Source organism: Ranitomeya imitator, chromosome 3 (genome assembly GCF_032444005.1).
Source record: "Ranitomeya imitator isolate aRanImi1 chromosome 3, aRanImi1.pri, whole genome shotgun sequence".
In the NCBI taxonomy this organism is placed as follows: Eukaryota; Metazoa; Chordata; class Amphibia; order Anura; family Dendrobatidae; genus Ranitomeya; species Ranitomeya imitator.
Genome location: NC_091284.1, coordinates 214,411,539 through 214,438,958, shown reverse-complemented (window position 1 = coordinate 214,438,958; position 27,420 = coordinate 214,411,539). Strand labels below are relative to the sequence as shown.

General features: G+C 41.6%; 1 protein-coding gene across 2 annotated transcripts in view; it reads left to right on the top strand.

The window, feature by feature from the left end:
* The first annotated feature begins 228 nt into the window (after positions 1-228).
* DENND2C (DENN domain containing 2C) overlaps positions 229-27,420 on the top strand; it is a 40,149-nt gene continuing 12,957 nt past the window's right edge. For both annotated transcript variants that reach the window (XM_069756121.1, XM_069756120.1), the window contains exons 1-8: positions 229-364; positions 21,218-22,325; positions 22,832-22,980; positions 23,791-23,903; positions 24,104-24,274; positions 25,708-25,801; positions 25,979-26,023; positions 26,814-27,001. In XM_069756121.1, coding sequence (XP_069612222.1) covers positions 21,484-22,325; positions 22,832-22,980; positions 23,791-23,903; positions 24,104-24,274; positions 25,708-25,801; positions 25,979-26,023; positions 26,814-27,001 — 1,602 coding nt within the window. In that variant the 5' untranslated portion in view covers positions 229-364; positions 21,218-21,483. The remainder of the gene's footprint in view (positions 365-21,217; positions 22,326-22,831; positions 22,981-23,790; positions 23,904-24,103; positions 24,275-25,707; positions 25,802-25,978; positions 26,024-26,813; positions 27,002-27,420) is intronic.

Here is a 27,420-nt window from a genome sequence, read left to right as displayed (position 1 = left end):
AATGAGTAGCACAAAAACCAATTCAAAAGTTTCTCATAAGTTGGGGATTCTGAGTAACTTTCTACAAGAGCACATGGTTTGTGACCACATATTAGTGTAGATTTCCACGTGGGGGGAGGAGTGGATGACAACACTTGGAGTGTACAAGCTTCCTCCCCACATCCACAGTGCTATGTCCTCAGTAGTCTCCACCCTGCACATTTCACTACATGCCTCTGCACATCCACAGTGTGACTAATGAGCCACCTCCAGGGACTGCAGTCATCCACAGGACAGTCACACTGCGCTCATCACACACTGGATTACTCCTTCCTCCAGTAATGTGGATTTATACTGAAGCTGCCTCCCTGCTGGACACTGCCCTGTAAGTAATGCTCTGCTGCCCCTGCAATCTGCCCTGTAAGCAATGCTCTGCATTCTGCCCTGTAAGCAATGCTCTGCATTCTGCCCTGTAAGTAATGCTCTGCAATCTGCCCTGTAGGGAATGCTCTGCAATCTGCCCTGCTGGGTCTATGGCTGACATCTGCTAGTTGGAGATCTGTAGTTGCACTTTTCCAATTATTGGGAATCGCACAAATCTAACATTGCGTTTGTTTTCTGCTGTCCTATGTCTTATGAATAGGGGGATATGAATGCCTCTGTGACCCGTAGGGGTATTGGGTTACTCCAATTTCCAAAAGCAGGATTTTAGATTAAAAACCATATTTTATATACGGTAAATGGAATGTGTGTGATGTTACTGACATGACTGCAGTCGCCATACAGCGCCATTGTTGTCCGAGGTATGGACTGTAAGCACCAGATGAGCCCCGAAGTGTTACCATTGTTTGGGGCGTATAGATTGTTTGCTTTATAGGCCTTGTATACCCCAGGATTCTCTTACATACAGATACAGAGCACAGCTTGTAGGGTCAGGAACAGCTTGTAGGGTCAGGACCAGCTTGTAGGGTCAGGAACAGCTTGTAGGGTCAGGACCAGCTTGTAGGGTCAGGAACAGCTTGTAGGGTCAGGACCAGCTTGTAGGGTCAGGACCAGCTTGTAGGGTCAGGAACAGCTTGTAGGGTCAGGACCAGCTTGTAGGGTCAGGAACAGCTTGTAGGGTCAGGACCAGCTTGTAGGGTCAGGACCAGCTTGTAGGGTCAGGACCAGCTTGTAGGGTCAGGAACAGCTTGTAGGGTCAGGAACAGCTTGTAGGGTCAGGAACAGCTTGTAGGGTCAGGAACAGCTTGTAGGGTCAGGAACAGCTTGTAGGGTCAGGAACAGCTTGTAGGGTCAGGACGCTGCTGTGGTTTGGTTTCGGAATCAGGATTTGAAACCCAAAACTGGAGTAAGAGAAATAGTGACCCGGCAGCCGGAGGGTCGGGATTGTTCCATTGTTTCTAGATCACTATTTGTTGTGTGCTATCTGCCCATATTCTGCGTTACTGCTGTAGAAATAAGGAATATTATGGCATTTTTTGCTGTAGTTTAGCTCTGTACAACTGATGTCTCTCCATCTGCTGAGAAACTACAACTCCCATCTGTGATCCCTGTGTTTCAATACTTGGTGGCATTATGCGCAAAACATGAATAGGAAGTCTAGAGGGTTAAATTGTCCACAATGCAGTCATTTCTCTAATGGAAAAGATCACTCAGAGGACTGATACATGGAATTTGTTGATACAGTGGGAATGCTTTGCTTAGTTTAGTATTGTATATATACATATTATTGCGCTTATTTCGGCTGCTAACTGAATAACCTTTATATCCTGTAAATGCTTATGTAGAGGATTGTTGGCTAAAGAATGTGTACTTTCCAGGGACAATAAGAACATGTTGGCTAAAGGGAATCATTTGAAGTGATTTACTTTCCATAAGAGACATAGTATCATGGAGTCTTTGCTGTTCGGTACTATAGGGCATGTATGGTGGCAGCCACATTCCCTATTGTTCTATATTATGGGGCGCTGTGCTTCCTTAGGCGAGGGCTACATGGCGACGGGTGTCTCGCGACACTGAGATCGCAGTGAGATGTGGCATTGATACATATGACATACTGCGACACAGAATTGCACGTTTCCAAAAGAGTAGGATTTTCTGTCACTGGTTGCTAGTCACCCTCGACACACCTGCCATAGACTTCCATGCTAGTTGCCCTCGACACACCTGTCATAGACTTCCATGCTAGTCGCCCGCGACACACCTGCCATAGACTTCCATGCTAGTCACCCTCGACGCACCTGCCATAGACTTCCATGCTAGTCGCCCTCGACACACTTGCCATAGACTTCCATGCTACTCACCCTCGACACACCTGCCATAGACTTCCATACTAATCACCCTCGACGCACCTGCCATAGACTTCCATGCTAGTTGCCCTCGACACACCTGCCATAGACTTCCATGCTAGTTGCCCTCGACACACTTGCCATAGACTTCCATGCTACTCACCCTCGACACACCTGCCATAGACTTCCATGCTAGTCGCCTGCGACACACCTGCCATAGAATTCCATGCTAGTCGCCTGCGACACACCTGCCATAGACTTCCATGCTAGTCGCCTGCGACACACCTGCCATAGACTTCCATGCTAGTCGTCTGCGACACACCTGCTATAGACTTCCATGCTAGTTGCCCTCGACACACCTGCCATAGACTTCCATGCTAGTCGCCTGCGACACACCTGCCATAGACTTCCATGCTAGTCGCCTGCGACACACCTGCCATAGACTTCCATGCTAGTCGCCTGCGACACACCTGCCATAGACTTCCATGCTAGTCGCCTGCGACACACCTGCCATAGACTTCCATGCTAGTCGTCTGCGACACACCTGCTATAGACTTCCATGCTAGTTGCCCTCGACACACCTGCCATAGACTTCCATGCTAGTCGCCTGCGACACACCTGCCATAGACTTCCATGCTAGTCGCCTGCGACACACCTGCCATAGACTTCCATGCTAGTCGTCTGCGACACACCTGCTATAGACTTCCATGCTAGTTGCCCTCGACACACCTGCCATAGACTTCCATGCTAGTCGCCTGCGACACACCTGCCATAGACTTCCATGCTAGTCGCCTGCGACACACCTGCCATAGACTTCCATGCTAGTCGTCTGCGACACACCTGCTATAGACTTCCATGCTAGTTGCCCTCGACACACCTGCCATAGACTTCCATGCTAGTCGCCTGCGACACACCTGCCATAGACTTCCATGATAGTCACACACATCACGTTTGAAAGCAACTTGACTTTATTTAATGGAAAAATAGTTGAGCATTCGCAAGTTGCACAAATATTTTTGTTACGTGACTTTTGAGAACTGTCACATCCCAGGCGATTTTAGCTGCTACAGTACTTATTAGTTGTTAGAAATGAGTATTGTTCATTCGCGTACAGTATAAGGTTATATATATATATATATATATATATATATATATATATAGCAACTACAGAGCTAATGTCAAAGCCAACAACGTGCTATTCAATCCATTCCGGCTTTGGAAAGTGAAAGGGACTCGGATGACGACTAGAACGGCCGTTCATGTTACATGGTGATGAACCCGAGTCATCAGGTAGTAAAAGGATAAAAAATGATGATGGAATCGCTGGTATGTTCTTACTCAGTTACAAGATTAGAAAGTTTATCCATAAGCTGCTAGATTAACTGTAATGATTTTACATAGGGATCACTGATCCTTCCTGACTAGAACATGATGTTCAGTTGCAATCCTACCGCTGTATATCATACGTAGCCTTGTGGGTAGAGATGAGCGAACCCGGAATTAAAAGCTCAGGGTTCGTACTGGACAGTTATTGTCCGGTGCTAATCGCCGAGCACGGACTTCTCCCGGATGTCCACTGTAATGTTCCGGGGGAAGTACAGGAGGATAGAGAGAAAATATTTTCCAGATGAAAAGTTTGGGTCCGGACTGCTTTCAATGTTTGGGTTTTGGTACCCGAACCGAACTTGGGAATAAAGGTCGGGTACAAGAACCCGAACTTCCATGTATCCATCCGCTCATCCCTACTCGTGCACTGTAAGGAATGGTCATCATGGAGATCTGATTCCCCTCCAAATGTGAGATCACTGACCTCCTATGTATATATTATAACTATATACAATGTGTATGTGGACTGTAAGGAACGGTTATCAGAGCGTTATCTCACCCGACTGCAGAAAATCTTTAATACAGATAGGATCATTCACAAAATCGCATTGACACTGTTGCCATTTTTTTTTCCGGCGTTTCCGCATGAGCTTCCATATTAAACAGGATCAGCATACAATGTAGCAAGTCATGGTCGCTAATTGTTGAAAGTAGGCCAGTGGCAGAATAGCACTGAACAAATCGAGCAGGACAACACATTTAATGAGCTTCAGTTGTCAGCTTGTGCTCTTAGTGTTCAGGGTGGTGACACATGGGTGTTTATCCTGCCGCCACTTCTAGACAAAAAAGTGCTGACAAGTGGAAGTAATGAGGGACTGCTCCCGGGGACTATTATGTTCTTAAATAGTATCAGTGTAAGGATCCAGATTCAGGCATGTTGTACGGACAAATCGTATTTTATAGTGGCCGTGCATTCGCCTGTGGTTTTTGTCGCTTACCTTTGAATTTTCAGGACCTTTATATAGTGTTCACAAGTCACGGGACCACTAGGAAATGGACTATTGTGTGTTTAAGATGGAGAAGTTTGATTATTTTGGAGCAAGGAATGATGACAAAAAGAGAAAAAAACTAGACTTATTAGTGGTATATGTTCCTTCTAGTTTTTCAGCCAATGTTTAGGGTTGTATCTGGTCTGCATGTGTCAGTTGTGGGGCGTCAAGTCACTCGGCTGACCTCATCTGACAACTGTCTTGTTCTTCCTCTTTGTCCCATGTAAATTGATTACAACTGCTATGGTCAGTACGCACGTCTGTGGGATGGCTCGTCTATGGCGGAGGATCATTGCAATGCATCATGTTCTCATTTTATACCTCTCACATTTCGAGTGGGCTATGTTTACCTCAGCATTGTTTTTTTATGTCCCGTTATAGAAACATGGCACCGCCTGAATGACGAGCATCAACCCCCATTTAGTGTGGTATTTGTGGCCGGATCCATCGCTGTGCCACTGTGGTGTAAATAGAACTGAATCAGTGTCCCTTTCTATGTCGGACATCTTTTTCCATTATTCATTTTGGGCCTTATTTTAGCTGTATTTATGATATATTCTGTATTTAGGAAACTTTACTTTGACAGGCAAATAGACCTTGTTCCTCCTTACTATGGCGTTGACATGAAATCTAATTTCTGATCTTCCTGGTTGTACCAACACTCTCCTGCTGGATTCCTTTCCAGTTACCAGTAACAAAGTGAAGCAAAGTTGGGCTAAGGCTACTTTCACACTAGCGTTAACTGCAATCCGTCACAATGCGTCGTTTTGCAGAAAAAACGCATCCTGCAAAAGTGCTTGCAGGATGCGTTTTTTCCCCATAGACTTGTATTGACGACGCATTGCGACGGATTGCCACACGTCGCATCCGTCGTGCGACGGATGCGTCGTGCTTTGGCGGACCGTCGGGAGCAAAAAACGCTACATGTAACGTTTTTTGCTCCTGACGGACCGCTTTTTCCGACCGCGCATGCGCGGTCGGAACTCCGCCCCCACCTCCCCGCACCTCACAATGGGGCAGCGGATGCGCCGGAGAAATGCATCCGCTGCCTCCGTTGTGCAGTGCGTTAAACGCTAGCGTCGGAATCTCTGCCCGACGCATTGCGACGCGGAGATTCCGACGCTAGTGTGAAAGTAGCCTTAGTGTTATATATGTGGGATCGGATCCTAATTTCACGCCATGGGTGGCTACTTTAGTAACAGAGGTGTCCTTTGTACTCACTGTTGCTTTCTGTGGTCACTGAACATACTCCGAAACTCTGAAAATCGCCTTGTTATTTGAGAAGGTAGCGTTCAAATTGTTGCCTTTGGCCATGTAAACAGCAACTGGCTGATTGTAATCTGTGAAAAAAACCTTGGAGCTTAATCTTCATTGGGGGATGGATAACATCAGCATATTTCCCCCGAATACTAAGCATATGTTCACACATTGAGTATTGAGTGTCAAAAACCAGAGTGTTGGCAGGAAAATTGCTGCTCACAATATTCCTGATTTTGATGCTTTCCCCCCCCCCCCCCCCATTTATTCAAATGAGTGAAAAATGCTGGAAGAATTGACTTGCTGTGGTTTAACTAGAAAAAAAACGCACCTCAACTCAAAACACGAAAAGGAGAAAAATGGACTGTGAGAATTTAGACGTCTCATTTATTATGATGCTAATGTAAAATGCTGCATTTTCCCCCATTAAAAAAAAATGTGAACAAATCCTATTTGCGCAAATTCTACACAAACTTCTATATGTGAAAACTTCCTACAGAATAACATGTGCAGTCAAATGAATGACATATTAATATATGCATTATGCATCATGGTAACCTATAAAAGATCTAACCCATATAAGTGTATGCTTTTGTGTTTTATTACATGCGGGTGGATTGATTTTCAATGATTCCATTGACTAGGCCGAGTTATCGGATTAGATTTTGCTGTATTGCCATAACAAGTGATCTTAAATTGTAGAATAAACTACTTTTCGTGCACTAGATACTAGACCAGTCCTATACAAATAATTTGTCCACTGTGCCAGACTCAAATTCAGGTACTAGTCAGAAAATTAAAGGCCCCATAGTCATTGCATAAAAGTTGTCAAAACCTGCAGATTATTACAAGATCTGTCCATCATTTAATGTGTATAGGGGCTGCCGGACTGTTCCCCTAGATATTGATATCTATGAAAGAAAGATCTGGCCTGCTGAATTTTAAAGGCTGATCCTTTTGTTCTGTGCGGTGGTAAGATGCTGTCAGGCCCTCTTAAAGAGAACACAGGAATGCTTGGCCAAGAAGGCAGAGATGGCTATCTAAGGAGGTATGGGGGCCTTTACAGGTGAGCTTTTCAGACCCTCTTCCTGAAAACTCAAGGCCACCATCGCTGTGAACATGTTCACCTCGCCTTTTGTATTGATTGATGGCATTGATAAATTAACTATATATCGGAGGTATCATAGAGGAACTATAAGGCCAAAACTGCAGCCATAAAGCAACCACTTTCAGCTACACAATGACGTTAGCAAATTGTTGTATATGTTATTTACTGATACACAAGTGTGGGTTCATCAAAGGTGATCCTACAATGTAAGAACATAATCATTTTGCCTTTCAACAGTTTCCTTTGACTATTATGCGCTATTAGACACATTCATTTTCTTTAATCATCACCAAATACATCCACAGGGTGCGCCTATTATAGTAGGTGTGTGTTCACCATTTAGTGTAAGGCTGTACACTAATGATTGTGATCATCAGGCCCCAGGCACTTTTTTTTTTACTCCCAAAGGGATTTTGGACTGACGTAGAGGACCAAGTCATGACTATGGTCCCTTACATGGAAGTCTTCTGTTGTGTAAAATAAACTGGAAATATCTATTGTTTCCTATCAGTTTCATCATCTATCTGATCACAGGTTTCTTTATTTATTAGATGATCTGTGTGCTAGATAGCCTAAATGTCACTGGCCTGGAGCAACATCAGGAGTCTACCCTGGGAACCACAGTCATATACACATTAGACCTTGTAAAAAGAGTACTTGGTCACCTGATGCTCAAAGACTTCCTACCACCTCTTCCCCCACACTACATACACAGTGGCTCAGTGGTTAGCACTGTAACCTTGTATCACTGGGGTCCTTGGTTCAAAGCCCACCAAGGACAACATCTGAAAGGAGTTTGTATGTTCTCCCCGTGTTTGCGTGGGTTTCCTCCAGGTTCTCCGGTTTCCTCCCACCCTCCAGAGAAATACTGTAAGGGAGTTTAGATTGTGAGCCCCAGTGGGGGACAGTGATGACGGCTGTGGAATTATATAAGTTAGTAAAATTAAATAGATACACTTACACTGCCTGAGTTTGTGTGTTAAACGACTTCTGATCATCATCATTTACGCAGGTAGAAGGCGCTTCAGATGCGCACTGAACCTTCTGTAATAGGTCATTCAGTGCGCATATGCTGCCGAGAACAATGGCAGCCTGACTCTGTTTTTATAGCGTGATGAGCTGCCGAAAATGATGATCCTTTTTTTAGCAGCACAACAGATCATTTCAACCAATGAACGGACCTTTTCCTCGTTCGTCGGATCATCAGTAGCCTGTTTATACAGCAAGATTATCTTGAAAAGAGCATTCCTAGAAATCCTGGTTTCCAGATAATCTTACACGTGTACACTTGGCCAAGTCGTTAACGGAAAGAGTTTGCTCATGCCTCTGAAAGACTGCTCTGGTAGCAGCTTTTTTCCTTGTTGAAAAAGGATGGATATGTTGAAATTCATCATATAATCAGATCACTCGGGTCCTGGGTTCAAATCCCACCAAGGACAACACCTGCAAGTAGTTTGAATGTTGTCCCCGTGCTTCGAGGGTTTCCTCCCACACTCCAAAGACATACTGATGACGCTCACAATCTAGATTCCCTATGTATATACAGTGATGATGAAATCTGTCAAGGGATGTGGAATATGATGGCAAAATATAAGCAAAGCATAATAATAAGTCACTAAACAAAGTCTTGCCAAAGGATTTTAAGGATTTTCTTTGTGTGATAATGCTTTTTGTCTACTTGTTGCCAGCAAATTTGCAGTAGATGCATCCATCCCATGACAGTCCATAGGAACTAACAATCGAATCAAAGTTCATTTCATCGATCCCAGCTCAATGACACATGTGAGGGTGGATTCTATTTTTCTGTGGCATGACTAAATTATAGGCTACAGAACTCCACTGTACTGAATGGCCATGGGAAAAGCTTGAGGCAGAAAACCACCTGCAATAAAATCTTGACTCAACAGTATAAATTGTAATCTAGCATGGTACATGAATAGATAAAAGCTTATGTTTGCCTGTATGTATGTATGTATGTGCACTATATATATATATATATATATATATATATATATATATATATATATATATATATATATATATATATATTTTTTAGATGGTGGCCCGATTCTAACGCATTGGGTATTCTAGAATATGCATGTCCACGTAGTATATTGTCCAGCCACGTAGTGTATACTAGTCCTTAATGCTCCCCTTAAGCCAGCACCTGATAATTTCATGGAATTGTATGACCACACAAACAGGATTAATTTTTATGGGATTGGCCCTTTAAGTTATATATATTGTGGCCTCTATCTTGAAGGATGGGGAAATGTTCTCTACTGAAATTTTTAAATTTAAAGAGTCACAATCTACTGAGGTCATAATGCATATTCATGGCGGAGCTGGATGATATACAGTAGACATTGGTTGAATGTTCATTCAGTCAACAGCTATCTCCTGTGTATGGCCAGATTTATGCTTCCTGGGGACTGTTCGTTTGTTCTATTGATTTGTAACCTAGTCAAATCAGATCTCATACTTTGCCCTGATGAGGCGCAACATCCCAAAACACCATGTCAGCAAATTGAGATTCTGTTTTGGCTTTTATCCTAAGTCCTCTTGCAAGGCTCATTGAAGCGTTGATATTGACTTTTAGGGTATATGTCCACGTGGCCTACTACATCAGGATATGCTGCGGAATGGACGCTGCGTACAGCCACAGCGTCCAATCCGCAGTGTCCAGATGTTACAGCATAGTGGAGGGGATTTTATGAAATCCCATCTCCGCTATGTGCGCACAGCCGCATCCGGCAGCCCTGCGTTTACGCACATGTGGCGCGTCTTTCTAGACCGCGGCATGTCTATTTATATTGCAGAGACAGTCTGTCTCCGCAAGATAAATACCACAGTCCAATGTATAGGATGCGGTGATTACACCTGTGCTCAATGAATACATCTGGAATCACCGCGCATACAAAGGGGATCAGCGCTTTGGGTGGAGCGGGGTATCCGCTGCTTCCAAAACGCATCCATTATGCCCCTAAGAATTTCTGCTTCCTATAGGTGGTACTAGAGTTCCAGTCTTCTTCCTCTCTGAAGAGACAATTTTACATATTTAATTTCCCAGAGGAGCATGCATGGCTTATAAGTCTCCTCACCCTTGACATGCCAGCTTGGTTTGTCACTCTCCACAAGGAGATTTGTTATCCCTTAGACCGCCTTCTATTAATTTCAAAATACATTCATTTGATTGAAACACAAAAGGAGAAGAAATTTTTTTTTTTTGACCCTATAACGTGCTGGTTGCACCTTTTTAAACTTTTCATTCATGGTAATTTTGATGGGCCTGGACTATAATTATAACTGGGTGTGAAACACATCGTGCTCTGGTTTCTCCCATATCAAGCAGACCAGATATACTAGCGAGTGATAACTACTGCGATTGACTCATTCAATCCTCACGTTTTTTGAACACTTAGTATCGTGATCCACCATTATTGGGCTGCATGCTTAACTTATTGTCTATCCAGTTTTTAAATATGAGACCCATTGTTAAAAAGAAAAAAGTTTGCAGATTACCGTAGATGCTTTTAGATAAGGAACTTGATTAGTAAAAATAGGAAATCGTATCAGGAACTGAGAGAAGAGGTTCTGTCTTTTATATGTCATTATTAAACATTATTCTCCAGCATATAAAATTATCAGAAATTATATGGACCTTACCGATAAATAAACCTATTGTAGGTGAAGACCACTTATGGCTTACCATACAATTTTCATTGAAGTTATTCTCTAGATTTTATACAGATGCAGGCTAGAATATAAATCTGCAGAAGTATGGTCCTCCCCAACTTCTTTTTATCTTTGTGCACTGTATTTTATGCTTAGCTATGGCATTTATTTCTGTATTTCTTGCTGTCTCGCCATATTTTAGAACATAATTTTCGAGCATGCTGAAGACACTTGGTTAGGACAGGAGCTTGCTCGGATAACACCTTTATCAGAGCACGTTTGCTCATCAATATCTACTAGGTAATAAAATTGTCTTTTTGTGGAGCCTGCGTAAGGCCATGCAAGCAGCCTCTTCAGACAGGAAGCAGACTTGACTCTATTGCCACCTATTCGGGTAGCAATCCTAAAATTCAATATGAACCCTGTAAGGAGCCTTGCTGCGCGACTAAAGGTACCTTCATACTGAGCAACTTTAGAACGATAACGATAGCGATCCGTGACGTTGCAGCATCCTGGATAGCGATATCGTTGTGTTTGACACGCAGCAGCGATCAGGATCCTGCTGTGACATCGCTGGTCGGAGCTAGAAGGCCAGAACTTTATTTCGTCGCTGGATCACCCGCTGACATCGCTGAATCGGCGTGTGTGACGCCGATCCAGCAATGTCTTCACTTGCAACCAGGGTAAACATCGGGTTACTAAGCGCAGGGCCGCGCTTAGTAACCCGATATTTACCCTGGTTACCATTGTAAATGTAAAAACAAACAAACACTACATACTTACATTCCGGTGTCTGTCGCGTCCCCCGGCGTCAGCTTCCCTGCACTGTGTCAGCGCCGGCCGGCCGTAAAGCAGAGCACAGCGGTGACATAACCGCTCTGCTTTATTGCCGGCGCTTACACAGTGCAGGGAAGCTGACGCCGGGGGACGCGACAGACACCGGAATGTAAGTATGTAGTGTTTAGGATTTTTTACATTTACAATGGTAACCAGGGTAAACATCGGGTTACTAAGCGCAGGGCCACTTCGGGGACTTCGGCATCGTTGGCCGCTGGAGAGCTGTCTGTGTGACAGCTCTCCAGCGACCACACAATGACTAAACAGCGACGCTCGAGCGATCGGTATCGTTGTCTATATCGCTGCAGCATCGCTTAATGTGACGGTACCTTAAGGAAAAAAATAAAACCAGACACTCCATTTGCAGACACATGTTACAGGATGTTTGCGTCTCATCAGTGCAAAGCAGGAGATCTGATTTGGTTAGGTAGAGGCCGCTGACAAGGGGTTTAGATTCTTAAATTGTCATAATTCCTTCATCCCACTAGTAGAGGTCAATTTTTGTTTGCAATCACTTAAGTCCAGAAAGATGTTTACATTTTCATCCTTGAGATCTTGCTTTTTTAGGTATTCTAGCTAGAGGGCATAGTCTGTTTTTGCAGTTCAGATACTGTCTTAGGAGAGGTTGTGGCAGGTCTTCTTTAGGTCATGAATCACTGGGAACCTTGCATGCTTTCCTTTTTTTCTGGTTGTTTTTGATATTGCTACTGCAAACCCTGGAAGAAGATAATACTTTGTCAAAATTGGTTGTCTAAGGTCATCAACTTGTTGGCACAGCAGTTTAGCTGATCATTTCAGTGCAAAAAAAAGTTATCTGGCAGTAGGTTTGTACCGTCTTCAATTTGTGATATGTGGGCTTTGTTGTGGTTACCCATTTGCAGACAGACTCCATATCTGATGCCGTTGTATAGAGTCTTATCTTCAGTTTTCTGGTTATAGTAACTAGTTGTAGTATTTACAACCTCAATAGATGCCTTTTATAATCCACATATTTATCTAGAATTTTTTTTCCCTTCTGATACTATGTATTTTTAATGTTTTCTTCACGTGAAAGGATGGCTGAATATGATGGACCTGTACAACTCAAAGAATTTTCGAGACTGAAGTCATGGGTGCTATTTTAGCAGAGAGACTTAAATTAACCAACCGTTATACATCGTGTTCAAAGCTTATGTCTTCACATGATGGTGAGACCAGAAAATTAACTAGTCACCGACTGCTTCTTTTCATCAGCATCAAAGCTCACCTCATGTCCTGTAGGCCATTACTTATTTGTTTCACTACAACCATTGTTCTTACATTAAAGTGTTTCACTGGGGTGCTAAAATATGACAACTGTAGGATTTAAGGAAGTCACATGATGTTACAACTTTTATTTTCATTATTACTTCCAAAAGACTGCTTTACTAGTAATGGTGGCTGAGCGAACGTGCTCGGATAAGGTGTTTTCTGAGCACCGAGCGTCTTTGGGGTACTGAAATAATATGTTCATGTCCCCACGACTGCATGTCTCATGGCTGTTCAACAGCTGCAATACATGCAGGGATTGACATTTTGCGTGGGGACTCGAACATATTTGTTGAGCACGCCGAAGACACTCGGTTAGGACAGGAGCATGCTCGGATACCACCTTATAAGACCATATTCGCTCATCACTATCTACTAGGCAAAAAAAAAAACTGATCTGTTTAACTTGACATTTTAGCTTTTAGAGCCTTTTTTCCTTTTAAGTGGTTTAAAGGATAATGAAACATGACTTCATAAATCCAAAAAAGTGCCACACCTGCCTCTACGTTGTATGAAGCATAGCAGCTTGGCCCAGTTCACTTCAATAAAGCAGAGTTGCAATACCAGACAAAACCCACAGACAGGTGACAGTATTTCTAGAATGGCAGCCAAATTTTGGTAACCCTTCACATTTTCAACTAGTCTAGTATTATTAAAATCTATTTACAATGCCCAGCGTAGCTGATTTTTCTAGAATTAAGCTATAGACAGCTGCTGAAAAACCTAAGGGAGGAAATAGTAAAAAATAGAGGCTGACTTGGATTGTCTTAATGAATGTGTTTTTCATTAAGAGCAAAAGCTGGGTGCCTGTCAAAATAAAAATCAAACCCATAACTTATCAGGGTATGCCCCCAGATTCTAGAAATCCAACAGACTTCTTTATACTCGGTAGGATCAGCCAGACACTATTGTTGTGCTGCAGATAAAGCCCCAGAATCTTGGCAAATTATTTTTGCGCAGTTTAGGCCTTGAGTGAATGTATGCATAATGGAACAGAAAATGTTTTCAATGATGCAGACGTACTGATTTTTTTTTTAATAAAAGCTATTTACACTTTTTGCATATATTTTTAGGGCATTGAATGTTTTATGGGGAATAAAAATTTTTTTTGCAATTGGTTAAAAAATGTTTGACTGCTTTCTTTTGCAGCATGCATGTATTACAAAACACTGCAAGCTGCCTGATTTGATTTCTTCCCAGACCAGACAGATGGCTCTGAAAGTCCCTTTCCTACCATAAATGTGAATCTAAGGCTACGTTCACATTAGCGTCTCTGGGCGCAGCGTCGTCGACGCATACCGACGCATGCGTCATGCGCCCCTATCTTTAACATGGGGGCGCATGAACATGCGCCGGTATGCGTTGTATTGTGTTTTACGACGCATGCGTCATATTGACGCACAGACAGGGCGCAGAGGACGCTACTTGTAGCGTTTTCCCTGTGCCGAAATTCCTGCTCTGTGCGATCCTATGACAACGCATGCGTCGCAAAACGCTGCGTTGTGTATTTGCGTTGTTGGTTGCGTTGCCGACGCTGCGCCCAACGACGCAAATGTGAACGTAGCCTAAGTTCAAATCATATCAAATGTAATTTGAGCCTAGATGCACATACTAGACACGAGAAGAGCCTACAGGGAGCACACTATTGGGATTGAGGTGAAATAAAGTAAGCAGCTTGCAGTGTATTGTATATACTGCAGGCTGTGGAAGAAAACAGATACAGTGCTGTGCAAATTAATTGGGACAACGCACTTTTTTAAGTAAAATCGTAAGTTGGTTACCAGACAGTGATTCAAACCAGTTTTAATATATAATAAATCTTGGTCAACTAGCCAGTGGAAAAAGGTAATTTTCAGAATTGGTATGTAACAGCGCATTATAACATTTTATTTTTTTTGCTTTGTCCCAATTAATTTGCACAGCACTGTACCAATTTGTAATGAAACCACTTGCAGAAATGTACAATGTGCTAAAAATATTTACAGACTTTCTGGTCTCAATTGATTATTGCAAAGATCTTTATATAAGTAGGAGATAACAGTGACTGTACTTTTATTTTCTTGCTTGAAGTCCAAAGCAATGTAGATCACTTTACATGCAAATCTACAAGGAAGTCATCATTTTATGTTTTTCCTGCAGAAAAAAAAAATGATTAAAACTATCCTTATCCTGACTCATGTCATCCACAGACAGCTGCAGCCACACCTGTCTATTATACTCAGGAATTAACTGGAGGTGTATATCATGTTTTTACTTGTCATAGATTTATTACTTTCTGTTGAAAATCTCTCCGTGGATTCAATTCATGCAGTGCCCATCACATAACAGGAAACGTCCTGTTGGCTGTCATCAGCAGCATTGCTTATAGAACCGTTAAAATAATTTTGTAGGAAATGTTATTTAGTGGGAATGGATTACTACCTTTTCCCAAATTAAACTATTTATTTTTCAACATTTTTTAAGGTGGGTCCATTCTGAAACCTGCTGAAAAAGCGCTAAACACTCAAAAAAAATGAACATCTGCGTTTCTGTGTAAAAACGACTCGCTGTTCATTTGCAACTTTGAACCACTGCAGGTTTCAAAATGGAGGTTAAAAGACGCGTGCCGGCCATTCTTCAGGCATCATACACTCTGAAGACCATCTATACTTTACAATATAAGTCAATGGGAAGGCTCAAAAGACGCTGGAAAAACGTAGCAGATTATTCATTGTAGAATGGAGTTATAAAATAAATCTGGAAAATGTCAGTGCAAAAGACACTCAAAAAAAACCTGCTTGCGAGTGAAGAAAAAATAAAAACAACGGTTCTGGAAAAAAAAAAAAAGGCCAGCGTTTCCTGAAGTGTTCGGGTATGTGCACACGTTCCGGATTTTTCGCGTTTTTACGGCGGTTTTCCGTGGCAAAAATGCTTAAAAAACGTATACGTTAAGCATCCCATCATTTTGAATGTATTCCGCAATTTTTGTGCACATGTTGCGTTTTTTTCCGCGATAAAAACGCATCGCGGAAAAACACGCAGCATGTTCATTAATTTTGCAGATTTATCACGGATTTCCTGCTATATAATGTATTGGGAAGCTCCAGGAAAAAAAAACATGAAAAATCAGCGCAAAAATGCGAGTAAAACGCGTTCGGATTTTCTGCAGAAAATATCCGGTTTTGTTCCGGAAATTTCTGCATAAAATCAAGGACGTGTGCACATACCTTTCCTCTTGAAAAACTCAGCAGGTTTGCCCGCCAGGAAACCTATAAGGTCATGTTGCTCTCCGTCTATTTATGGGCCCGTAGAAAACATAAGACTGCACTTCGCGGACATCCGAGCACGGTCCGATTTTCACAGACTTAAAAAATGGAGAATTTTTTTTTTTTTTTTACAAATCTGAGAAAATCTGATCACACTGATCAGATCACATGACCGTTTTTCTTTGAGGGAAAATCAGTCATATGACCCCAGCCGAAGGCCGGGGTCACCCTTGCGAGTGTGATGTGAGAACCTCGCACGAATCTCTCGCATCAATATCCGGCACTGCCGCAGGCACTCAGACCAGAGCATGTATTTCTATGCAGCCGCACACTCCGGTCCGAGTGCCGGCGGCAGTGCCGGGTATTGATGCGAGAGATTCGTGCGAGGTTCTCGCATCACACTCGCAAGTGTGACCCCGGCCTAACACTGAGGCTTTCTAGGACTGTATCCAACCTGTTTCAAGCTCTTCCATGTAAAAACACTTAGTAATGTCAAAGTGACCTCCGCTTTACAGATGATAATCATTCTTTACTACTGTTTTTTCACACACACCATTTGTACAATATATTCACAGTTCTTTGTCTTTTTATAATGCAAAGTGACATCCTTTCACAAGATTCGCCTTGATGGTGAATGATAGTAGCGCTGCATTCCCTGTCTCGGCTTTTAAACAGGCTAAGACAGTGGGTGCTAATCTATGTGATATGATAGCTGCGAGACATTATTGAGAAGCTCACTCAGTTGCTCCCGAGGTTATGTTAGCCTTTTATAGCTGATGCAGTCTTCTGCATTGTATAAAATAGTGCGTGTCATTTTTCTTGATTTGTGCAAAACGAAATAGTTTGAATTTGCCAGATTTGCCACAAATCAATTTGCTCATCTGTACGTGACATAGTATTCCAGTTGCTTTACGCACAAGCATGTGACGCCCAAGAGACCGGGATACCCAGCACCGGACCAATGGGGTCTGTCTCTTGAGGGGGGTGTCACGGGTGGCTTGACCCGGTGCTGTGGCCTCAGGCAATGCACAGTGTAAAGGGTATCGTGAGGGAACAGGCACTTACTTGATCAGCAGCAGATTCTCCCAGCGGTGATGATCCCAATCCTGGATAGATGCCTATTGTCCAAATGAAAGACTAAGGCACTGAAACGTTTAACCAGTTTACTTTAACAAAAAAGGATTTACAACCAGTCCTGTCACCGGAGTCTGTATGGGAACTCTGAGTTACTTTGACCCTGCCGGGGTCTTCGCCTCTTATTGTACGCAATATCTGTGTGGCCCTGCTGCTGTATGTGAACTGGCTGCCGGCCCAATCTGTCCCCTCCGGGTCCTGGTTCGACGGGCAACCCGAGTCCTTTTATCGGCTTACCCCCTCCAGGAGTACCGCTGAACTCTGTGTCTGTTGCTGCGTCCGACCCTAGTGAAGCTGATATCACCTCACGTTTTTCCGGTTGCTGTATTATATGTAATGAATACAGCCACGGATCCGGTATCCGTCTTTGCGCCTGTTCTGGGTAGTGATTAATGCTACCCGGTTCTCACAATGTCCTTTTTCTCTATCCCTCTTCTCCTCAGGCCGGTGATTTAGGCCTGGTAACAGTCACAGGGCTGTTAGAGATTCAACTGTATGACCTCTCACTTTCAGCTCCTTAGCCCAACTGCCAGTTCTTCTCTCAGACCAGAATGGATCAAGGGGAGTCTCTGGAGCTCCCCCTTCTGGCCGGAGGTGGTAGTGCAGTCTTGCTATTTTAGTATTTGCATTTACTGTCAGTAACTATTTTTGTGGCAAATACCCCTAGGGGTGCCACATTCACAAAGCTGCATAGAACAGGGGCAGAAAATGAAGTGCTCTCTGTGACACAAGCAGCAGAACAAAAACAAAATGTACAGAGATTGCATTATATAAACGGGCAGAGGAAAGGAACATGTAGGATGCAATCCAGTAATGCCTCGTGTGTCAGATGATGCAAATATCATACGTTCTTTGAGGAAATTATTCAGGTATTATTACACATTGTGATTGTCTACTATGTAGACCGAAGAACATAACAAATTTGACTGTGCTGTGAGTAGGGAGGGCTGCATTAATAATCATCCTATTTGCCTTAAAGGTAACCTGTCACATTGTCCAATCAGTGGGCAGCGCAGTATAGAGGAAAAGCTGGGCAGAATGATATTAGTTTCTGGGAAAGATTCAGTATAACTTGTATTTTATTTATTGAAATCCCTGGTGTTTGTATGTGTAGGAGCCCAGTGGGTGGTCCTACTCTGTGACTGACCGCTACCTCTGCATGCGCAGTCATACAGGGAATCGCTGAATAGGACCATTGCTAGTCCAGGGATTTCACTTAATAAAATACAAGTTACTCGGAAGCTTTTCCCACAAAAATGAAAATCCAATCAGCTACTCTTGTTCTAGAACCATTTTCCCCAACTAAGACTGCAATACCAAGAAAATCCGGAAAACATGACCTGTTGGTGGTTCGTGAGGACCAGAGTTGGGGAAACGCTGCTCTAGAACATCTCGCCTGTAGATCAGGTACCATATTCAATATGAGAAGTTCTCTTTAAAAGAAGTGTCAAGCACTGGGGGAAAAAACGCCACTTTTTGATTGCTTTTTGAGCCAAAGTATTCAAAAGGAATGGGGGATTTTTGCTTTGGCTAAAAAAAGTCTGTATGAAAAATGTCAGTGGTATTCCAAAAGACTGTGTGACACTAACTTACAATTACTGTGTATTTTATTACCGGTGATACTTTTTAAAGCTTGCAGTTGATGTCTGTGACAACCAGACCACAGATTTAGGTCTGGTTTTCACGACCACTCTTTAATCGGTCTCCTTTGGATTCGCCACTGACTGACACATACTAATGCAATAGAGAAATTCTCCCGCTTTCAGAAGCTTTTCAGGAAAGAATAGCTGAGCTGACATGTTCAGGCCTTTTTGTCTGGTAATGCCAGGAAAGCAGTTTATGAAACTATTTTAGGGTGTGGGCACAGCTAACAGTGCAGGAAGCTGGAAAAACATATCTTCTCCTCACATTCAAACCTTTCTTCCTGCCTCCCGCATCCCCAGTGGGAACAAACCCTGTTATTACGCGTAGACATTGGTTAAAAGTCTGTGTGGCTGTGTAGTCAAAAATGATAATTGCTAGCATCTGTCAGGTTCTGGCAGTCGGACATCCATAAAATTAACTTATTACATCAAACATAATTATTATTTTTGTTAACGGGTCACTTCTTGTCTGGCTGAGTGATCGGAAATGCCTTTTATGGTACAAGGAAAAGATATTTAGATAAATATAGATAGATATAGATAGAGATTTGTTACTTTTAACCACTTTCTAATTTTGAATGTTAACATCTTAAATGCAACATACAAATTTAGGATATGATCATTTTTTTTTAGTTATGTACCGTATGTTATATATATTATTATTACTCTACAAAGCTCTGGCAGCACTGTAGTTCAGTGGTTAGCAATGCTGGGTTCAAATAATACCAAGGACAACATGCATGGTGGTTTTATGTTCTCCCTATGTTTGCGTGGGCTTCCTGTAGGTGTTATGGTTTTCTCCCACACTCCAAAGACATACTAATAGGGAATTTAGATTTGTGATCCTCAATTGGGACAGCGATGATGATTTCTGTAAAGCGCTGTGGAATATGATTGTGCTATATAAGCAAGCATAATTAATAATAATAATGGAGGCATCTACTCAATAATTCCAACTTGCATGCTCCATGTATATATATTGGTTTCTACTGGTAGGCTACTCCAACAGCCTATGGTGGATGTATAATTGTCAGTTTCCTGCATAGAAAATGAATTGGTGGTACATTGATGTAGAGTTCTGCACAAAATAGCTGAGACCCTAAAAGTCAAGGATTTGGTGACAACTCACGAAAGGTTTGTCCCATCTTCATTTAATGTTAGGAATGAGCCGATAACTTTGTGCAACGCCAGTCCACGGTTCAGGTCGCTGCTCTCTACCGGTGACAAATTTCCTGTTCTTCCAGGCTGGCAAGACATGACTTGTGTGCCACACAAATCACATCATGCCAAGCCAGCAAATTAAAAGCCGCTCTGGGGAGCCTAAAAGTTCAGGAACTTCTCACAGGTCCAGAAAGCACCACCGTGGACCAGAGGTTACGCCAAGCGACCCACTCGCACTCGCTCAGCCGAGTACTACTATGTGCTCTAAGAAAGCCGCAGACTGACACATCGGCTAGTAGCTTATCTTAGGGAGATCAATCTCTCCCAACCATCAGTCGGCTGGCACCCCTATAAACATAAGACCATCGATATCGGCGGGTTCAGATGACTTTTATCTCGTGTGTGATGGCCTCAAGGAAGTTAAGAAAAACTTCTATGCCCATTATTACATTATTTAACCAATGTGCTGGCCTGGGAAACCCCAGAAATATTTATGTACAGCTCGTGTAATCAACATGAGCATGGCCTGATTGGGAAGTGTAGTATTACTTGAATTGGCATACACTTGCCACATACACTTACCACTTACCCCCAGTTAAATCAGTTGAGTGCTGAATTACTCAGCTTCCAAGGGTTGACCATATGCAGCCAACCATTTAATGTGCACTGCTCTACCCTTAATCCTTATTATTTCTAATTCTTAGCAAATGCTTGGGTGTTATTCCTCTGATGTCTTTGTCATTCTCCTCATTACATAATGTCCCCTTTGATTTTCTTCCTTGATCATTTATTGTGTTCTTCCATCTCCCACACGTGTAACTACCGTAGCTAGCCTGGGGTTTACCGGTCCTTCTTTCTATTCCTTCTCAGTACTGATTCATTCTGATCTTTCACAACCCATTTCTTTGTTTCCTGAAATAAACTTTACAGTTTATGTTGGGTTGCATTAAGCTCTGTTTATGTATATTGTCATCCACACTGTATATTTGAAAATATCTCCATTTATTACTCATGAAATGAGGGAATATATACTAAGATCTCTTTGTCAGTTTTGCTACAATCTGTCTTTCTGCGTCTGTATGACTTTTTTTTTCTTTAGAACTTTTGTCCTTCACAATCTGTTAAACATGACGTATTCCTCTTGCTCTGAAACACTACAGTTATTGTTGCTTCTGCTCTAGCCTTTATCTATGGGACGCATTGTAACAATATGTATTTTGTTTTTCAGTTTGGGGCCCTGAAAGAAAGAATCGCAACATTACAAGCTGCTGTGGAGTAGAGACTTCATAACTCTGAGAAGTGATCCAAGTTCTATCTGAGATACAAAATAGTGCTAGGTCATTTCTTTAGTCTTTTATTTTCTAGGGAAATTAGATTGAATGCTTTGTTTTTACTATTAAAAAGCACTAAACTGTATTTACAAAAACTGTCTTTACACCATTGGATACAAACATTCCTTTAAGCGGATCTACTAGAGGCAACTATGAGGCTTTTATGACTATAGAGATGCCTGTGATGCATACTATGGGGAGCCCAGAATGTGGCTTGACCCGATCTGCACAACAAACTCTTTCAAGAAGTCATTGCAAAAACATCAGGCAGAAAATCTCCCAGTGGGAAGTTAGGGCCAATAGCGGCTCATGTGGAGATCTGCTTGACATAAAACCCAAAAGAACTTTCTATGATCAAAATGAACTTACAAAATCAATTGAGGATGGGCTGGACAATAGAAAATTAGGTGTAAGTCGTGGTAAGAATTTGGGTTTGGATTTCAGGGAAGGCAGTAGTGGCAACCTACTAGATGGTGAAAATAACCGTGTCCTTCCTAGCCAACCACATATTTATGAGGACCCACTAGAAAGTCCAACAAACTTTAACACTAAAGCAAAGACATTTTTAGACCAAGAAATAGAGCTTCCTCCTGGAAACTTTTACACCTCAGCTGGAATGTTTAAGAAAACAAGTATGATTTCACAGGAAGATTTGACAGAGATGGTTTTGGAATTTAAAAGAAGAAGAGGTAAAAGCATTTCAACAGAAAAGGAGCTAGACTTAGGTGGCATGGTGGATCAAACAATTGCAATGAAGAGTATGGAAAACATTTATTATGATACTGAACCGTTTGATCAAAGTCCATCAATAAATCCTCTCCCTAAGCCAAGAAGGACATTTCGATACTCTAACTGTAACCATCATGAGGAACGTATGGATAATTATCACAATCACAGAAGAAGAAAGTCTGTGGATGACAGTGATGCCGAGTCTTCGGATCCTTCTGTGCCACCACCTGAGCCAAAGAAATCTGCAAATCGAAAACTAAGACCCAGATCTAAAAGGTATAACATTTAGCCTTCTAGTCAGATAATACGACCAAACTCTGTTGTTGTTTTTTATGAAGCATAGCTGTGACTATATGAATTATGTAAAGATTTTGGCAGCAATTGTGTTTGCGATCTAGTAACACAACTGTTGAAAACAAATGCACTACTAATGGTTAGAGGCTACAAGGAAATCTAATGGTAAAGATATTGCAATTTGCTACAAAAAGTGTAAAATAAATGACTTGAGTAAATATTAATATTGCAATACATTATTGACTAGTTAAAAAAATGTACATCAGCATAAAGCTATCTATATAATATATAGTGAAGCTTTCAGTTGCTGTTTAGCAGTAAAGGGGCTATAGGCATATCATTTCACCCTTAAAATGAAAAAAACATACAAGTCAATAACAAAACATTAGGACCTTTGTATAAACCTGCTTTTTATCTTTGACGCTATTGTCCTATCATGGCACTTGGGGAATGTTGCGACTGATGTCTTGGTATCTGTTCGTTTCTAGGAAATCCTTTGAATTTGAAGATGTTCAAACATTCAGACGCTTCATACAACAAACAAACCACCCTCAGATCTCTGAAGAACCAAGTGAGCCGTCACCATCAGCTCTCTATCATACACTGTCAGAGGACAACCTGTATGAGGAGGTTGCATGTAGGTTTTCAACTACTTTTGTATCTATTACATTGTGTTTACTATTTATACAGTGTTTGCATTAATGCTGTTCTCCGATAAAAGAAGAAAAAGAATTAAGGCATAGATTGACTTAAAAAAAAAAAAAAATCCCCAAAACCATGGCATACTCGTGTCCCAACGCCCAAACGGATCAGGAATAGGCCACTTTCTGGAAGCGATGTCTGCCACATTTGAAACTTGCATGAAATAACAACCTGAGATTTGTTGCTTTGGTCCTGATACGTCCAAACATAGCCGGCATCACTTCCAGAATTGGTACAGGTCTCCGAAGCGGCCTGCGCTGAAAGCTGAGTATGTTAATGGTATTTATTTTTAAGAGACCTGTCATCGGGTCAAAAGTGGGGAGCTTGTACTCTCTTTTCATTCTTATTGCTGCCCAGATTATTCTACTTGTTTAAATCTCGCATATGGGTCTAAAGAAATGGTAATGATAGTTTTGTCTTTTTCATTAAGAGGTGTTGGTAGAAGGGTAATTTTGCAAAACAGCCTAAAGACACCTCCCCCCCCACTCCCACCCAGCGAATCCTGTGAACAGCACCCCTGTGTAAAGAAAATAAAAATTAGTACCATCTAAAAACTCATATATTTCCATATGGCATATTTAAAAAAATTAAAAAACTCAGGGAAGCAGCAGGAATAAAATAAGAGTAAAAAAAATGGGCACATTTGTTTCTCTTTACAGCCATCTATGTTTTATTTTTCTTTCCTATGTCGGACAACCCCCTTTAAGTTTAGTAATTATTAATTTTATTTTTTTTTTTTTTTTAGATCCACAGAAAGAAAACCCATATGAAGATATTAAAATATCTCCTTTACCTGTCTGGAAAATGCCAACATCATGGAAGATCCCACCTCCAAGATGTACAATCAAAGCCCCTAAGGTTAATTATTCTTACACTTTGCCGATCATAAAAGAGGACGAAACAATAGTATTACATTTTTCGTTGAAGGTTATGTTAAAAATTAGGATGTGTCTGTAAGTGCAGACCTAAGCCGTACAAATGTTTTATAGGTTTGTTTGTAGTGCCTACCTGAGAAAAATTATTTTTATTGTTTGGTAACGATCTATCTGTTTCTTCAGATCCCTTCAAAACCAAACTTCCTGAAAAGACAAACACTGGAGCTGAAAAGCACCAAGCTGTACATTCACAAGAAGGCCCCCAAGGATTCCACCCTACCAGTCACACTAATGGAATGGAAAGTGTTCCGGAATGGTGGAGAAACCGCTAAAAAGAGGAAGAAGTTTCCTCGGGTATGTTTCTCTTGTTTTCTGCAGACCCTATTCAGATGAATGTGATAAGGGTAGACATTTTTGCAACGAATTGCCATGTGTGTGTACATAGTGTTTTGCTAACTGTTTAGCACTAAGTTGGGGTGTTCCATTGAATACCTGAAAAATGGAATTTGGACATTCCTTAGACAAAGCCATTGACTTCAGTGAGACAACAAACGGAGTTTAACATGTGGACTCTGTTTGACCAACTTTTCGACAGTTGTCCATCATTTTGGCCAGACACAAAAAGATGGATCCATCAGAAGAAAGGCCTAACTGAGTCCAGGTACTCAGAAGGCAGACTGTGTGTGATCGGAAAGCTTCTTTACAGTAAGATCATTGTGGCTTTAAAGAAGTATGGTGGTTTTGTGATGTTGACTATTTAAAAAAAAAGTTTTCAAATTGTTGGATCTAGTAATAAAGATGTTCCTAGAAATATGATGCCACCAGATACTTGAAATCCATTGATACAATGACCCAATACAAGAGATGAGAGGATTTGAAAAAAAATTCAAATTTGCCATATTACAAGAATTTTACCGGAAAATTTGATTCCCAGCATGGTTGTTCACTGCTAATTGAATGGTTCCCTATTATTGGTTCTCTCCAGACCTCAAACAGTAATATAATTAAGGTGTGAGGGGAAAAAAAAGACCCTCCTATTCACTTCTCCAGCCGCTGCGCTGCTCCCTGTGCGGTTTTCTGCCACATCACATCTCCGACCCGATGTTCAGCATAGGCCAGGAATTCCAGCAATGAGCCTGAACTGTAAATGTGGTGCAAGTGAGGCATGGAGAACCAGATGGGGAGCAACGGGGCAGCAAGATAGGTGATTGGTAGGATGAGTACGGTATGTTTGTTTTTTAACTTTTTCTTGGCCCTGTACTCCACGCAGTGCAATGCATGGCAAGGGAATTTTAGATGTGTTGGCAGCCTTGTTGAAGTTTTTACTAGTCTAGAATTTCAAAGTTGTATATTTTAAAGTTTGCCTGGTGTATCCCGTGTTCTCAGTGGGCACAAATTTCAAGTATGACTGCATTTTAATACTACATATCAAGCATAGTCTACATATTCACATTACTTTGTCTTAAACTATAGACGCATTGTATATCCTGTGTTTCTAACACGAGCAAAATAAAAAGTCTCCATGCAGGATGTGATTGGCCTAACAAGGAAGCGCACGCACAAAATCCTTCCTGTCCTAATTCTGCAGCCGCTTAATCTCTTTGTTCCAGTCCGTTTGTTCTTTCTGTTCAGACTTTGAAGAGAAGCAAGTCCCATGTCTCTTCTCGCTTCTGCTAATGTATATGGTTTTCATTTTTTGTTATTTGTTTTATGGATTGTCTTTGTGCAATATTTGTTATGATACTTTTACCCTGATCGTAAAGTCAACTTTTATTTTACTCTTCCAGCTTGTGATGAAGATTCAGGATATTTTTGATGCGAAACGTGGAAAGAAGAGGGTTAAAGTTCAGACCTTCACTGGCCACGATACTACATCTAAAGGTATGTATATTTTTTTTTGGGGGGGGGGAGATGTGTAGGAGGGGTCAAGTACATATGAATTATTAAATGTATTTTTTTTATATAATTTCCTAGCCATTTTAATATTTGTACTTAAATCACATTCTAAGAAGCTGCATTACCTATAAGGTTAACTTATGGTATTCCCTTATTTTTTAGGAGAAGCAAGTGAATCTGAAAGTGAAGCAGAGGATCGTCAGAAAAGTAAGAAAATTTGATTCTTCCAAATGTAACTTTCTGCATGCCAATTGCCTTAAGTTATGTGTTATGGAGGAGCTAGGAGGTTCCTCTATTTTAGCTGTTGCTTTGCCAAGATTTAGGCCTGTTGAACTGTTATGTTGAATTTTTTTTTTACATATTTTATTTGGTAGAGAACAATAAAATCGTTAAATTACAGCTCTCTTACATATTTTGGTTTTATGTGATCCATAGTAAGGTATCTGAACACAGTAGTTGTATGGACCATGTATGGGAACTCGCTTCCTTCATCACATATTGTGTAAAATTTCCACCACTCCCTGTCCCATTAAAGCCAGACAAGCCGACTTTGGACCAAATTTCCCATCAGTTACTCCTTAATACTAGTAATAATAGATGAAATTGCCCATCTTCTTTTTTTTTTCCTATAAAAGTTCAAACAGTAAGGAAGACAATGGTTTTGTAAATCCAGAATACCTGGTCATTCTGGATAGACAAGCTGATTTATCATGGGATGAGTAGAGGCATGTGTTTACATGAAATTTGGGCAGGACTCTTAGGCTGTCTTCTTTAATCTCATGACGCCCATAATGATATTTCTCAATCCATAATTTAAAGGAGACCAAGAGCAGCAGAATACATTTTTAGCTCCCTCAGGTTCTGAGACGCATGACTAGAGTATTAAAAATAAATCCCCATAGTGTCTGCCCTAGAAGTATCTTCAGATCTTTTACTATAGAAGTATTATAGAAAAAGAAAAACCTGTTTAAGTAAAAACTATTATTTCTCCTAACAGAGCACAATAAACGTCTAGCTCAGTTCCAGAGCTCATTAAAGCGGAACCCACACTACCAGACTTTGGAGAGAGACCTCATTGAACTCCAGGAGCAGCAACTTTTTGAATTGTTTGTAGTTGTCTCTTTGAAGAAGAAGCTATCTGGAGAAGGTTATATTCCCTATATCACCCAACAGTATCCCAATAAGGTAAAACTTTTTGTAACCATTTTATTTTCATTGCTACATGATGGGGTTGTCCGATACTTTTGCACTGATGACCTATCCTTAGGCTAGGTCATCAATACCAGATTGGTTAGGGTGCGACACCCAACACCTGCGTTGATCCTGGTGCCAGCAGTGGCCGTAGACGCTTAGTTGCGGAGCAGAAGAGAACAGCTCTGTCAACTGCATAGTGACGCAGGGAGGTTATCCAGGTCTACGCCTATTCAATGAATGGAGGCAGATCTGCAGTACCTGGTCATAGCCAAATGCAGCTGGCAGAACTGTGTTGTGCAGATCCGCTACTGATCATATCTGGACGGCAACGGGAATAACCTATGGGCAGGGGTGCCGTAATCCCACTCTAGTATTGATGACCTATCCTAAGGATAGGCCATCAACATTTA